At 39.9% G+C, this 13,770-nt stretch overlaps 2 protein-coding genes across 8 annotated transcripts in view; both read left to right on the top strand.

Annotated features, from left to right (window-relative positions):
- Window positions 1–7,627, top strand: part of TIA1 (TIA1 cytotoxic granule associated RNA binding protein) — a 54,540-nt gene extending 46,913 nt beyond the window's left edge. For 2 of the 3 annotated variants that reach the window (XR_005718297.1, XR_005718298.1), the window contains 2 exons: window positions 6,531–6,808; window positions 7,236–7,627. Coding sequence is in view for 1 of the 3 variants with exons in the window: in XM_040224090.1 (XP_040080024.1) it covers window positions 6,531–6,726 (196 nt within the window). In the remaining 2 variants the exon portion in view is untranslated. Of the gene's footprint in view, window positions 1–6,530; window positions 6,809–7,235 lie in introns of those variants that run through there. The other variant, XM_040224090.1, reaches the window with a different exon arrangement.
- CUNH2orf42 (chromosome unknown C2orf42 homolog) overlaps window positions 1–13,770 on the top strand; it is a 39,425-nt gene that overhangs the window by 11,955 nt on the left and 13,700 nt on the right. For 3 of the 5 annotated variants that reach the window (XM_040224077.1, XM_040224075.1, XM_040224079.1), the window contains exons 2-4: window positions 6,531–6,808; window positions 7,236–8,070; window positions 8,997–9,107. In XM_040224077.1, the coding sequence (XP_040080011.1) occupies window positions 7,248–8,070; window positions 8,997–9,107 (934 nt within the window). In that variant the 5' untranslated portion in view covers window positions 6,531–6,808; window positions 7,236–7,247. Of the gene's footprint in view, window positions 1–144; window positions 454–6,530; window positions 6,809–7,235; window positions 8,071–8,996; window positions 9,108–13,770 lie in introns of all 5 variants that reach the window. The other 2 variants (XM_040224078.1, XM_040224076.1) reach the window with 2 other exon arrangements.

The following is a 13,770-nucleotide window of genomic DNA, read 5'->3' as shown; positions in this document are numbered from 1 at the left end:
CAGATTCTCTACCATTTGAGCTACGGGGAAGTCTGACTACTCCTATTTATCAGTGTTTTTTTTTTTTTTCTTTAACTTCTTTATTGAGGTAAATGTAAAATTACCCTACCACTCAGTAATTCTAATTCTCGGTTTCTGCCGAAGAGAAACGAAGACAGTTGTCTACACAAAGACTTGCATGTTAATGTGCTCGACAGTATTGTTCATGATAACCCTGAAGTGAAAACGATCCAAGTATGTATAAGGTGATCAACGGATAAACAAAATGATATAGCCATACAGTGGAATGCCATTCAGCAGTGTAAAGGAGTGAAGTACTGACACATGCTACAATGTGGTAGAACCTTGAAAACATTGTTGAGTGAAAGAAGCCAGACATAAAAGGCCGCATATTGTATGATTCCATCTATATGAAGTGTCCAGGAAAGGTAAATCTATAGAGACGGAAAGCAGGTTAGTGATTACCTAAGGGTGGGCGTGGTGATTGACTCCAGAAGGCAAGAGGGCTCTTTTATGGGGTGATAGAAGTGTTCTAAAACTTAATTGTCGTGATGGATACTCAACTCTATAAACAATATTATTGAATTTTACACTTAAAATGGGTTTATGTTACGGTATGTAAAATATACCTCAATAAAGAAGTTTAAAAAAAAACACTGATAAATAGGAAAAATTAATCATTTCTAGATTTAATGTTTACTATTTTCTGGATTCTGGGTTTTGTGTCATGTAGGCCATCTTCAATCTGATATCCTTAACAAATATTTTAAGAAAAAATTGCCTCCTCTTTTTGTTCTAGTGTATTGATGGTTCCATTTTTTGTGTGTTTGAATGTTTTATCTGCTTGGAATGTATTTGAGTATAGAAAGTGAGATAGGATGAATAAGACAATGATAACATTTTTAGAAGTCAAACTTCTGTCTCCCAATAAAATTTTATTCTGTACCCAATAAAGAAAACTAGAAACAATGTTCAGAATCTTTTCTACTGAAATACTTGCACCTATAAACTAAAGTCAGAGTTTAAGATGTTAATTGCAACATTGTCTAGAACTAAAACTCTTTGATAGAGATGGTTCAACTATGGTAAAATATTAAGAATGCAAACTTGAGGACACTGAGTATACTGTAACTCAGTTTTTCTAAAACCAAAATCCCACATGTGTACATATATGTATTTATTTATTCGTAAACACAGAAAATAGTTTGATGGATATATGCCAGCCTGTTAACTGTATTTACTCTTGAAAAGTGAGGATTTGTGGGGTGGAAGAGCAAGTGGGGGTAGTGAAAGTAGGGCATAAAAAGATCATTAGTCCTTTAGTCTGCTTTTGCAAGATCATAGACTTAAATGATTTATTTACAAAATAAACTATAACTGGCAAATGTTTTTTCACTTTAATAATAATATGAAATCATCATCAATGCAGTTTTAAAATTGATTTATATATAAAGCAATCTGAAGCTCAGAATTTAAAAGATTTGGTCATAGAGATAATCAGCTTTGGAACAACATTCTTTCCTAAAAACCCACGTTTGACTGATTAATACCTACCAAAAAAGTGTATTGACCTCAGAAGGAAATGCTGTGTAAACAGGCTAATGTCTCTAAGTGTTTTTAAAGGGGTGATTTTTAACCCCAAGAAGACATTTAGCAATATCTGGAGACATTTTTGTTTTTTTATAACTTGGGGAGGACACGTTGACTGCTACTGGCATCTAGTGGTGGAGACCCGAGATGCTACTAAATATCCTATGACACATAGGATAGCCCCCCATAATAGTTGTTGTTGTTCTTATTCAGTTGCTCAGTTGTGTCCAACTCTTTGTAACCCCCATGAACTGCAGCATGCCAGGCTTCCCTGTCCTTCATTGTCTCCTGGAATTTGCTCAAACTCATGTCCATCAAGTAGGTGATGCCATCCAACCATCTCATCCTTTGTCATCCCCTTCTCCTCCTGCTCTCAGTCTTTCCCAGCATCAGGGTCTTTTCCAATGAATCAGCTCTTCACATCAGGTGGCCAAAGTATTATAGCTTCAGCTTCAGTATCAATCCTTCCAATGAGTATTCAGGGTTGATTTCCTTTAGGATTGACTGATTTGATCTCCTTGCTGTTCAAGGGATTCTCAAGAGTCTTCTCCTGCATCACTGTTAGAAAGCATCAATTCTTAGGCACTCAGCCTTCTTTCTGGTCCAATTCTCACATCTGTACATGATGGAAAGACTATAGTTTTGACTGTATGGACCTTTGTCAGCAAAATAATGTCTCTACTTTTCAATATGCTGTCTAGGTTGGTCATAGGTTTTCTTTTGAGGAGCAAGCATCTTTTAATTTCATGGCTTCACTCACCATCTGCAGTGATTTTGGAGCCCAAGAAAATAAAAATCTGTCACTGTTGCCATTGTTTCCCCATCTATTTGCCATGAGGTGATGAGACTGGATGCCATGATCTTGGTTTTTTGAATGTTGAGTTTTAAGCCAGGTTTTTCACTCTCCTCTATCACTTTCATCAAGAGGCTCTTTAGTTCCTCTTTGCTTTCTGCCATAATGGTGGTGTCATCTGCATATCTGAGGTTAATGATATTTCTCCCATCTTGATTCTGCTTCATCCAGCCCGGCATTTCGCATGATGTACTCTCCATATAAGTTAAATAAGCAAGAGACAACCTTGACATACTCCTTTCCCAATTTTGAACCAGTCTGTTTTTCCACGTCCAGTTCTAACTGTTGCTTCTTGACCTGCATACGGGTTTCTCAGATGCAGATAAAGTGGTCTAGTATTCCCATCTCTTTGAGAATTTTCCACAGTTTGTTGTGATCCAGACAGCAAAGACTTTAGGGTGGTCAATGAAGCAAAAGTAGATGTTTTTCTGGGATTCCTGTGCTTTTTCTATGATCCAGCAGATGTTGGCTATTTGATTTCTGGTTCCTCTGCCTTTTCTAAACCCAGCTTGTACATCTGGAAGTTCTCCATTCACGTACTGTTGAAGCCTAGCTTGAAGGATTTTGAGTATTACCTTGCTAGCGTGTGAAATGAATGCAGTTGTGCAGTAGTGTGAACATTCTTTGGCTTTGCCCTTCTTTGGGACTGGAATGAAAACTGACCTTTTCCAGTCTTGTGGCCACTGCTGAGTTTTCCAAATTTGCCTGCATATTGAGTGCAGCACTCTAACAGCATCATTTTTTAGGTTTTGAAATACCTCAACTGGAATTCCGTTACCTTCACTAGCTTTGTTCTTAGTAATACTTCCTAAGGCCTCCTTGACTTCACACTCGAGGATGTTTGGCTCTAGGTGAGTAATCACACCATTGTGGTTGTCCAGGTCATTAAGACCTTTTTTTGTATAGTTCTGTGTAGTCTTGCTACCTCTTCTTAATATCTTCTGCTTCTGTTAGGTCCATACTGTTTCTGTCCTTTATTGTGCCCATCTTTGCATGAAATGTTCTCTTTTTCTTGAAGAGATCTCTAGTCTTTCCCATTCTATTGTTTTCCTCTATTGTTCACTTAAGATGGCTTTCTTACCTCTCTTTGGTATTCTTTGGAACTCTGCATTCAGATTCCTTTAGCTTGTCTTCTTTTCTCAGCTATTTGAAAGGCCTCTTCAGACAACCACTTTGCATTTTTGCATTTCTTTTTCTTGGGGATGGTTTTGGTTACCACTTCCTGTGCAGGGTGATGAACCTCCATCCATAATTCTTCAGGCACTCAGTCAGATCTAATCCCTTGAATCTATTTGTCACTTCAACTGTATAATCATTAAGGATTTAAGTCATACCTGAATGGCCTAGTGGTTTTCCCTACTTTCTTCAATTTAAGTCTGAATTTGGCAATAAGGAGTTCATGGTCTGAGCCACAGTCAGCTCCTGGTCTTGTTTTTGCTGACTGTATAGAGCTTCTCCATCTTTGGCTGCAAAGAATATAATCAGTCTGATTTTGGTATTGACCATCTGGTGATGTCCATGTGTAGAGTTGTCTTTTGTGTTGTTGGAAGAGTGTGTTTGCTATGACCAGTGTGTTCTCTCAGGAAAACTCTGTTAGCCTTTGCCCTGCTTCATGTGTACTTCAAGGCCAAACTTGCCTGTTACTCCAGGTATCTCTTGACTTCCTACTTTTGCATTACATTCCCCTATTATGAAAAGGACATCTTTTTGTGGTGTTAGTTCTAGAAGGTCTTGTAGGTCTTCATAGAACTGGTCAGCTCCAGCTTCTTTGGCATTAGTGGTCAGGGCATAGCCATGGATTACTGTGGTATTGAATGGTTTGCCTTGGAACAAACTGAGATCATTCTCTCATTTTTGAGATTGCACCCAAGTACTGCATTTCGAACTCTTTTGTTGACTATGAGATTTCTTCTAAGAGATTCTTGCCCACAATAGTAGATATAATGGTCACCTGAATTAAATTCGCCCATTCCCATCCGTTTTAGTTCAGATTCCTAAAATGTCGATGTTCCCTCTTGGCATCTCCTGTTTGACCACATCCAATTTACCTTGATTCGTGGACCTAACATTCCAGGTTCCTATGCCATGTTGTTCTTTACAGCATCAGACTTTACTTCCACTACCAAGTACATCTACATCTGGGTGTCGTCTCCACTTCAGCTCAACTTCTTCATTCCTTCTGGAGCTATTTATCCGCTCTTCTCCAGTAGCACATTGAACACCTACCGACCTGGGGGCTTCATCTTTCAGCATTACATCTTTCTGCCTTTTCACACTGCTCATAGGGTTCTCAAGGCAAGAATGCTGAAGTGGTTTGGCATTCTCTTCTCCAGTGGACCATGTTTTGTCAGAACTCTCCACCATGACCCATCTATCTTGAGTGGCCCTACACAGCATGGCTCATGGTTTCATTAAGTTACACAATGCTGTGATCCATGTGATCAGTTTGGTTAGTTTTCTGTGATTATGGTGTTCATTCTGTCTGCCTTCTGATGGATTAGGATAAGAAGTTTGTGCAAGCTTCCTAATAGGAAGGATTGGCTGTGGGGAAAATAGTCTTGCTCTGGTGGGTAAAGCCATGCTCAGTAAGTCTTTATTCTAAATTTCTGCTGATGGGTGGGGCCGTTTTCCCTCGCTGTAGTATCTAGCCCTAAATGTCTCTGGTGCCAAGGTGGAGAAACCCTGCTATCAATCATATTTCACAAAACTTCATTCACTCAGCAGATATTACATGGAGGATTAGTTCTTAGCACCAAAATGTAGGCATTCCTAGACTTTTCTTATTTGTACTTTTCAATTTGTTCAATCAGTGGACTAGAGAAGATGTGAAGGGAGAGTCTTTTATCAAGACTATTCTTTGGGAACTTCCCTGGTGGTCCAGTAGTTAAGAATCCATCTGCTGATGCAGGGGTATTGGTTCGATCCCTGTTCTGGGAAGATTTCTCATGCTGCAGGGCAAGTAAGCAAGTAAGCCCATGTACTGCAACTCGAGAAAGCCCTTGCACAGCAACACTCAGCACAGCTGGAAAAAAAAAAAAAAGACTGTTCTTTGGGGTCAGAGAGCAAAAGCAAAGCTCACACCTTACTTCAAAATCATAAGCAGATTTACCTTTTTAAAAAGCATTAAAAATATTGGAGAAGACAATGGCACCCCACTCCAGTACTCTTGCCTGGAAAATCCCATGGATGGAGGAGCCTGGTAGGCTGCAGTCCATGGGGTCGCAAAGAGTCAGACACTACCGAGAGACTTCCGTTTCACTTTTCACTTTCATGCATTGGAGAAGGAAATGGCAACCCACTCCAGTGTTCTTGCCTGGAGAGTCCCAGGGACAGGGGAGCCTGGTGGGCTGCTGTCTATGGGGTTGCACAGAGTCAGACACAACTGAAGTGACTTAGCGGCAAAAATATTAAACTTTAGTTAATAATATGCATGCTGCTGATACCTGCAGCTTACTTTGAAATGCATCAGAATATGAAAGGGATTGATAGATGAAGAAAGGGATATGTAATAAATATAGTAAAAGGTTAATTTTAGAATCTAGTATGTGGTTGACTGTATAATTCTATTTTTTTATATGTTTAAAAATGTTCATAATGTTGAGGGGAAATCAGAAACAGAGATTCACATTCAGCAGACACTAGGTTAGTGGCAACCACACTGCTGATTTTGATAGGTGGCCGCAGGCAAGTTACTTAACTTTTTGATTTTCATCTGAAAAGCCATTGTTGTTTGGCTCAAATGAGACACTAATATGGAGAGATTCAAATAAAATAATGAACGTAAAAGCATGTTGAAAAGCATAAAGTGCTCTAAAAATGCAGTGCATTACTATTAGGAAGGCTGAGTATACCTGGCTCTAGGTGTATATTCCTGGCTCTAGGTGTATATTCCTGGCTCTAGGTGTTTTTGAAAGCTCCCTGTGTAATGACATTAGCACTGTTTTACCTTCTTGTGATTGGAAGTATAAAACAACCATGATAATTTCTATCAAATATTTCTCAAATATTTGTGAAAGGCTTTCCTTTTCTAAAAGGAAAGAATCACTCTTTGTATAACTGTAATAGTTTTTTCCTGTTTTACTTACAGGCTGCCATGGTCTCCACTTAGGGCAGTGGGAATCTTTGACTGTGGAACATTGGGCATGAGCTTTGCCATTGGCTGGCCGAGGAGGAGGAGGCAGAATGTCTCCATTGTTACACCACAGAGTTCAAACTTCAGAAGACTTGAGTTAAACAGTGTTTTTTACTCTGTAAATTGTTGCGTCTTCACTTGTCTTTTATGATCATCACAAACTAATGAAACACCTTTTAGGTCTTACGAATTCAGGTTATACTGTTTTCTGGATACTCTGGCAATTGATACAGGTAAGATTGGTCTGAGTTTTGTGGGGAACGGTGGAAGAGAAAGAACTCATCTTTCCCATTCTCCAGTCACTCAAGTCAAACATCTGTGCATGTTGAAATCAGGTTAACTAGGGAATTCCTTGGCAGTCCAGTGGTTAGGACTCTGTGCTTCCACTGCCATTGATCCTTTGGTGTGGTCAAAAAAAAGATTAGATTAACCTAGCTTGTTGTATAAAACAAGACTGAATCTTGAGAAATATTTCATAAAGTTTCCTACACTTTTATTTTATTTGAGGGTTTAAATGGATGTTTTCTTTGAGAGTACAGTTTGAAAATAGTGGATAGCTTCTTTTCATTTTACTTTCTGTACTAGATATTGTAAGTGATTTTAACTGTGTGTGTGTTTGTACGTGTATACTCAGGCTGATGAGCTTATTGTCTTTTCTAGAACCTGTGAAAAATGGAACCAAGCTCTCTAAGGACCAAAGTTCCAGCTTTCTTATCTGATTTGGGGAAGGCCACATTGAGGGGGATCAGAAAGTGTCCCCGATGTGGCACATACAATGGAACCCGGGGACTGAGCTGTAAGAACAAGACGTGTGGAACCATTTTCCGGTACGGTGCCCGGAAGCAGCCTAGTGCTGAGGCTGTCAAAATCATCACAGGCTCCGATCTGCAAGTCTACTCGGTGCGGCAAAGAGACCGAGGCCCCGATTACCGATGCTTCGTGGAGCTAGGTGTTTCAGAGACGACCATCCAGACGGTGGACGGGACCATCATCACTCAGCTGAGCTCTGGCCGGTGTTATGTTCCCTCATGCCTGAAAGCTGCCACCCAGGGCGTTGTGGAGAACCAGTGCCAGCACATCAAGCTGGCAGTGAACTGCCAGGCAGAGGCCACCCCTCTGACTCTAAAGAGCTCAGTCCTGAATGCCATGCAGGCCTCTGCAGAAACCAAGCAAACCATCTGGCAGTTGGCCACGGAACCCACAGGTCCCCTTGTACAGAGGATTACTAAAAACATTTTGGTGGTGAAATGCAAAGCAAGCCAGAAGCATAGTTTGGGGTATTTACATACATCCTTTGTGCAAAAAATCGGTGCCAAAAGCTTGCCTGAACGCCGTTTCTTCTGCTCCTGCCAGACTCTAAAGTCACACAAGTCGAATGCTTCCAAGGATGAGGCAGTCCAGAGATGCATTCATTTCTTTGCTTGCATCTGTGCCTTTGCCAGTGACGAGACATTGGCTCAGGAATTCTCAGACTTCCTAAACTTTGATTCCAGCGGTAGGTGGTGTGGTTGACACGTTTACTCTGTTTTTCTAAAACAGCAATGAAAGAGTCCCACTGACGGCATTTGGAGATTGTCCTAGCAACCTTCAGAAGCAGTTGCTAGATAAATCCAAAGAAAAGCATTCTTTCTTTTAATTCCAGTCAGCACACTTGTATGAAGGTTGGTTGGTTGGTTGAAATTAACAATCAAGAAACTTGGGCATTTTCACTGAGACAATGAATCAAGCAAAGTTAGCTTTGCTTTGATTTTTTACTTTTCTACAGGTGCCCTCCCTATGTTAGTAAAAACAAAGAACAAACAAAAAGTACCTTCTATTTTGTCTCGCTTGTTTTTTATCTTTGAAGATGGGGAAAACTAGTACTTTGCTCAAAAAATCTTTTAAAGTTTCTACAAGACTTATGTTGTTTTTAACATTTTCATCTTGTGCTTTTCATTTCTAAATGATCTTCAGCTGGCAGCAACTCCCCAATTTTTTGTTTTACGTTTCTCTGTAGAGCCTTTTATCATATTAATGTCCCATGAATAAGAACGTATGTTTGGGGAGTTCTTTAAAGGAACTGATTTTAAAACAGGCAGTCATGCTGTAATTTGTTTTGGGGATTTGGATTTTTTTAGAAATTAATTTTTCTCTAGGTTGGGACCCATAGTTATTCATGAAAGTAAAAGTGAAGTCGCTCAGTCATGTCTGACTCTTTGCGACCCCATAGAGTATAGCCTACCAGGCTTCTCCATCCATGGGATTCTCCAGGCAAGAGTACTGGAGTGGGTTACCATTTCCTTCTCCAGGGGATCTTCCCTACCCAGGGATCGAACCCAGGTCTCCCGCATTGGAGGCAGACACTTTAACCTCTGAGCCACCAGGGAAGCCCATAGTTATTCATAGATAGTATTAATAATTCAGAAATTTGTTTTATTTTAGGTCTAAAGGAGGTTATTGTGCCCCAGTTAGGTTGCCATTCAGAATCACCAGTATCAGCTTGTGAGTCTACCACCTCTAAGCCAAAGAAGAGGAAAAAGGAGGAAGTATCTGGTGAGAAGCTGTTTCGTTTGTTTGTTGGTGGTGTGACCTTTAGATATTGTTTTACTGTGTTTTATATGTTTCACTGAATCTCAGCAAATACAAGAGGTAATGTTGTTGTTGTTGTTGTCTGAAAAAAGTTTTACCCTTATTGATAATTCTTTGTCAAGCTAAGGGTTGGTTCTGTTGGCCAAGTATAAGATCCACTCAAACTCTGCTTGTATTATTGATATATTTGTTCATCCCTGAATCATTTTCAGGCTAGTTTTACACCTTAATCTGCCTTAGGATAGACTTATGAAGTTTTCATTGATAGGTGTTTGTTTAAAAATTTGTGATAGTGTTTGATTATATTTTCCATGATAATTTAAAAATATAGTTTGTTTTCTGCATTTTCATCAGGTGGCATTATATGTGTATTTTTTTTCTTTTCTAATTCAAATATATCGGTGTCAGTTAAGGACTCATATAAATCAATGTGAAAATGCTAAAGTATCATAGTTGATAAGTGTTAAAAGACCTAGACTCTGAATGAAAGGAAAATATTACCTGGCCTGCACATGTGGACCAAACTCCAGGCTCACTAGTGAAGAGAGAAATGCAAATGTTTTATAAATACAGAATTAAAACAAAATATTTTTGGATGCCAAGTTAGCAAACTTTTTTTTTACGTGATGAGGCCACAGGCAAATTGGCCTCTTCAGCGTGGCTAATGTAGTGTTAAGTTGCTTTAGTCATTTGTAAAAGTAGTTTGCAGTATTTAAGAACCTTGAAAAATGTTCCTATCCATAGAGGGCGTATTGCTGGAGGCGGGTCAAGTGGTTGTGCATAGTTTAGGTGCTGGGAAGTTGGAGAAAGATGGAGAGACGGTGACTTGGTTATTTCTGTGTTTTTGAGAGAGAATTCTGGCAGCAATATAGAGTAGAGATTGTGGTTAAATGTTTACTTATGAGTCTTTCCCCAGAAAACTTGACGTTAAAAAAAAAAAATTTATACCCTGTAACTCAGTAATTCTACTTTTAAATAATCTTTTTTAAAGGAAATAATCCTTGATATAGGAAAAACATTTTGTCCAGAGATGCTCATTGGGTATTTGTTTATAGTAATGAAAAATTAGAAGCAACTAAGGGCCAACCACTGGGGATAGTTAAACAAACCACTTGATAGAATGCCAGGCAGCCATTAAAAATGATTGTAAGGAGTTTGTAGAAATGTTAGATCACTCAGGTAGCCAGATAAAGTACAGAATACTCAATTCAATTTGAATTTCATACAAACAGTGAATAATTTTTTGGGTATAAGTATTTCCCATGTAATCTTTGGAACACATTTACAATAAAAAATTATTTGAAATTAAAAACAATTTTTTTTGCTAAATCTGATAATCCTGGTGTAATTGTTGTTCAACTTTTTGCGACCCCATGGACTGCAGCTTGCCAGGCCTCCTTGTCCATCACCTTCTCTTGGAGTTTCCCCAAGTTCATGTCCATTGAATTGGTGATGCCATCCAGCCTTCTCATCATGTGTCGCCCTCTTCTACTTCTGCCTTCAATCTTTCTCAGCATTAGGGTCTTTTCCAGTGAGTCCACTGTTCATGTCAGGTGGCCAAAGTATTAGAGCTTCAGCTTCAGCATCTGTCCTTCCAATGAGTATTCAGGGTTGATTTCCTTTAGGATGGACTGGTTTGATCTCCTTGTTGTCTAAGGGACTCTCAAGAGTCTTCTCCAGCACCACAGTTTTGAAAGCATCAGTTCTTCGGCACTCAGCCTTCTTTCTGGTCCAACTCTCACATCTGTACATGACTACTGGAAAGACCATAGCTTTGACTATATGGACCTTTGTCAGCAAAGTGATGTCTTTGCTTTTCAATACACTAAGTTTGTAATAGCTTTCCTTCCAAGAAGCAGTCGTCTTCTAATTTCATGGCTACAGTCACCATCCACAGTGATTTTGGAGCCCAAGAAGAGGAAATCTGTCACTGCTTATACTGTTTCCCCTATTTGCCATGAAGTGATGGGACCAGATGCCCTGATCTTCATTTTTCCGATACTGAGTTTTAAGCCGGCTTTTTCACTCTCCTCTTCCACCCTCATCAAGAGGCTCTTTAGTTCCTCTTCACTTTCTGCCATTAGGGTGGTATCATCTGTATATCTGAGGTTATTGATATTTCTCCTAGCAGTCTTGTTTCCAGTTTGCAACTCATCCAGCCCTGCATTTTGCATGATGTGCTCTGCGTATAAGTTAAACAAACACCAGGGACAATATACAGCCTGTTGTACTCCTTTCTCAATTTTGAACCATTCAGTTGTTCCATGTAAGGTTCTAACTGTTGCTCTTGACTCACGTACAGGTTTTTCAGGAGGCAGGTAAGGTGGTCTGGTATACCCATCTCTTTAAGGGCTTTCCACAGTTTATGATCTACACAGTCAAAGGCTTTAGTGTAGTCAGTGAAGCAGAAGATGTTTTTCTAGAATTCCCTAACTTTCTCTATGATCCAGCGAATGTTGGCAATTTGATCTCTGATTCCTCTGCCTTGTCTAAACCCAGCTTGTATGTCTGGAAGTTCTCGATTCAAGTACTGCTGAAGCCTAGCTTGAAGGATTTTGAGTATAACCTTACTAGCATGGAAAGTAAGTGCAATTGTCTGGTAGCTTGAATATTCTTTAATACTGCCCTTATTTGGCATAGGGATGAAAATTGACCTTTTCCAGTCCTGTGGCCACTGCTGAGTTTTCCAAATTTGCTGACATATTGAGTGCAGCACTTTAATAGCATCATCTTTCAGGATTTTAAATAGCTGTGCTAAAATTCTATGACCTTCACTAGTTTTATTGGCAGCAGTGCTTCCTAAGGCCCACTTGACTGCATACTCTGGGATGTCTGGCTCTAGGTGAGTGACCACACCATCGTGGTTATCTGGGTCAATAAAATCTTTTTTATACAGTTGTTCTGTGTATTCTTGCCATCTTTTCTTGATCTCTTCTGCTTCTATTAGGTCCGTACCATTTTTGTCCTTTGTTGTGCCCGTCTTTTCATGTTCCTTTGTAATCTCCAATTTTCTTGAAGAGATCTCAAGTCTTTTCCCATTCTGTTGTTTTCCTCTATTTCTTTGCATTGTTCATTGAACCAGGCCTTCTTGTTTCTCTGTGTGCTTCCCTGATAGCTCAGCTGGTGAAGAATAGCCTGCAATGCAGGAGACCCTGGTTTGATTCCTGGGTCAGGAAGATCTGCTGGAGAAGGGAAAGGCTACCACTGTATAGTCCATGGGGTCACAAACAGTCAGACTCGACTGAGTGACTTTCACTTTCACTTCTTGTCTCTCCTTGCTGTTCTCTGGAATTCTGCATTCAGTTGGGTATACCTTTCCCTTTCTCCCTTGCTTTTCGCTTCTCTTCTTTCCTCAGCTATTTGTAAGGCCTCCTCAGACAACCACTTTGCCTTTTTGCATTTCTTTTTCTTGCCTATGGTTTTGGTCCATGCCTCCTGTTCAATATTACAAACTTCCGTCCATAGTTCTTCAGGCACACTGTTTACCAGAACTAATCTCTTGAATCTATTCGTCACCTCCACTGTATAATTACAGGAAATTTGATTTAGGTTGTACCTGAATGGCCTGGTGGTTTGCTCTGCTCTCTCTAGTTTAAGCCTGAATTTTGTTATAAGGAGCTGATGATTTGAGCCACATTCAGCTCCAGGTCTTGTTTTTGCTGACTGTATAGAGTCTTTCCATCTTCAGCTGCAAAGAATATCATCAATCTGATTTCAGTATTGACCATCTGGTGATGTCCATGTGTAAAGTCATCTCTGTGTTGTAGGAAAAGGGTGTTTGCTGTGACCAGTGCATTCTCTTAGCAGAATTCTGTTAGCCTTTGCCTTGCTTCATTTTGTACTCCCAAGGCCAAACTTGCCTGTTACTCCAGGTGTCTCTTGACCTCCTATTTTTGCATTCCAATCCCCTATGATGAATGGGACATCGTTTTTTTTTTTTTTTTTTTGGTGTTCTAGAAGGTCTTATAAGTCTTCATAGAACTGGTCAACTTTAGCTTCTTCAGTATCAGTGGTTGTGGTATTACTGTGATATTAAATGGTTTGCCTTGGAAATGAACCAAGATCATTCTGTCATTTGTGAGACTGCACCCAAGTACTGCATTTCAGACAGTTTCGTTGATTATGAGGGCTACTGCATTTCTTCTATGGGATTCTTGCCCACAGTAGTAGATATAATGGTCATCTGAATTAAATTTGCCCATTCCCATCCATTTAAATTCACTGATTCCTAACATGTCGACGTTCAACCCTCTTGCCATCTTCTGCTTGACCACATCCAATTTACCTTGATTCATGGACCTAAAATTTCAGGTTCCTATGCAATACTGTTCTTTACAGCATTGGACTTACTTCCATCACCAGTCACATCCACAACTGAGCATCATTTCTGCTTTGGCCCAGCTGCTTCATTCTTTCTGGAGCTATTAGTGATTGCCCTCCACTTTTTCCCAGTAGCACAGGGGACACTTTCTGAGCTCAGGGGCAGCGAGGAGTGAGGGGGGTGGAGCTCATCTTTCGTTGTCTTATCTTTTTGCCTTTTTGTGCGGTTCATGGGGTCCTCACGGCAAGAATACTAGAATGGTTTGCCATTCCCTCCTCCAGTGGAACATATTTTGTCAGAACTCTC

The sequence above is a fragment of the Oryx dammah genome, unplaced genomic scaffold (genome assembly GCF_014754425.2).
Source record: "Oryx dammah isolate SB20612 unplaced genomic scaffold, SCBI_Odam_1.1 HiC_scaffold_25, whole genome shotgun sequence".
Lineage (NCBI taxonomy): Eukaryota > Metazoa > Chordata > Mammalia > Artiodactyla > Bovidae > Oryx > Oryx dammah.
This window is presented reverse-complemented; position numbering and strand designations above follow the sequence as displayed.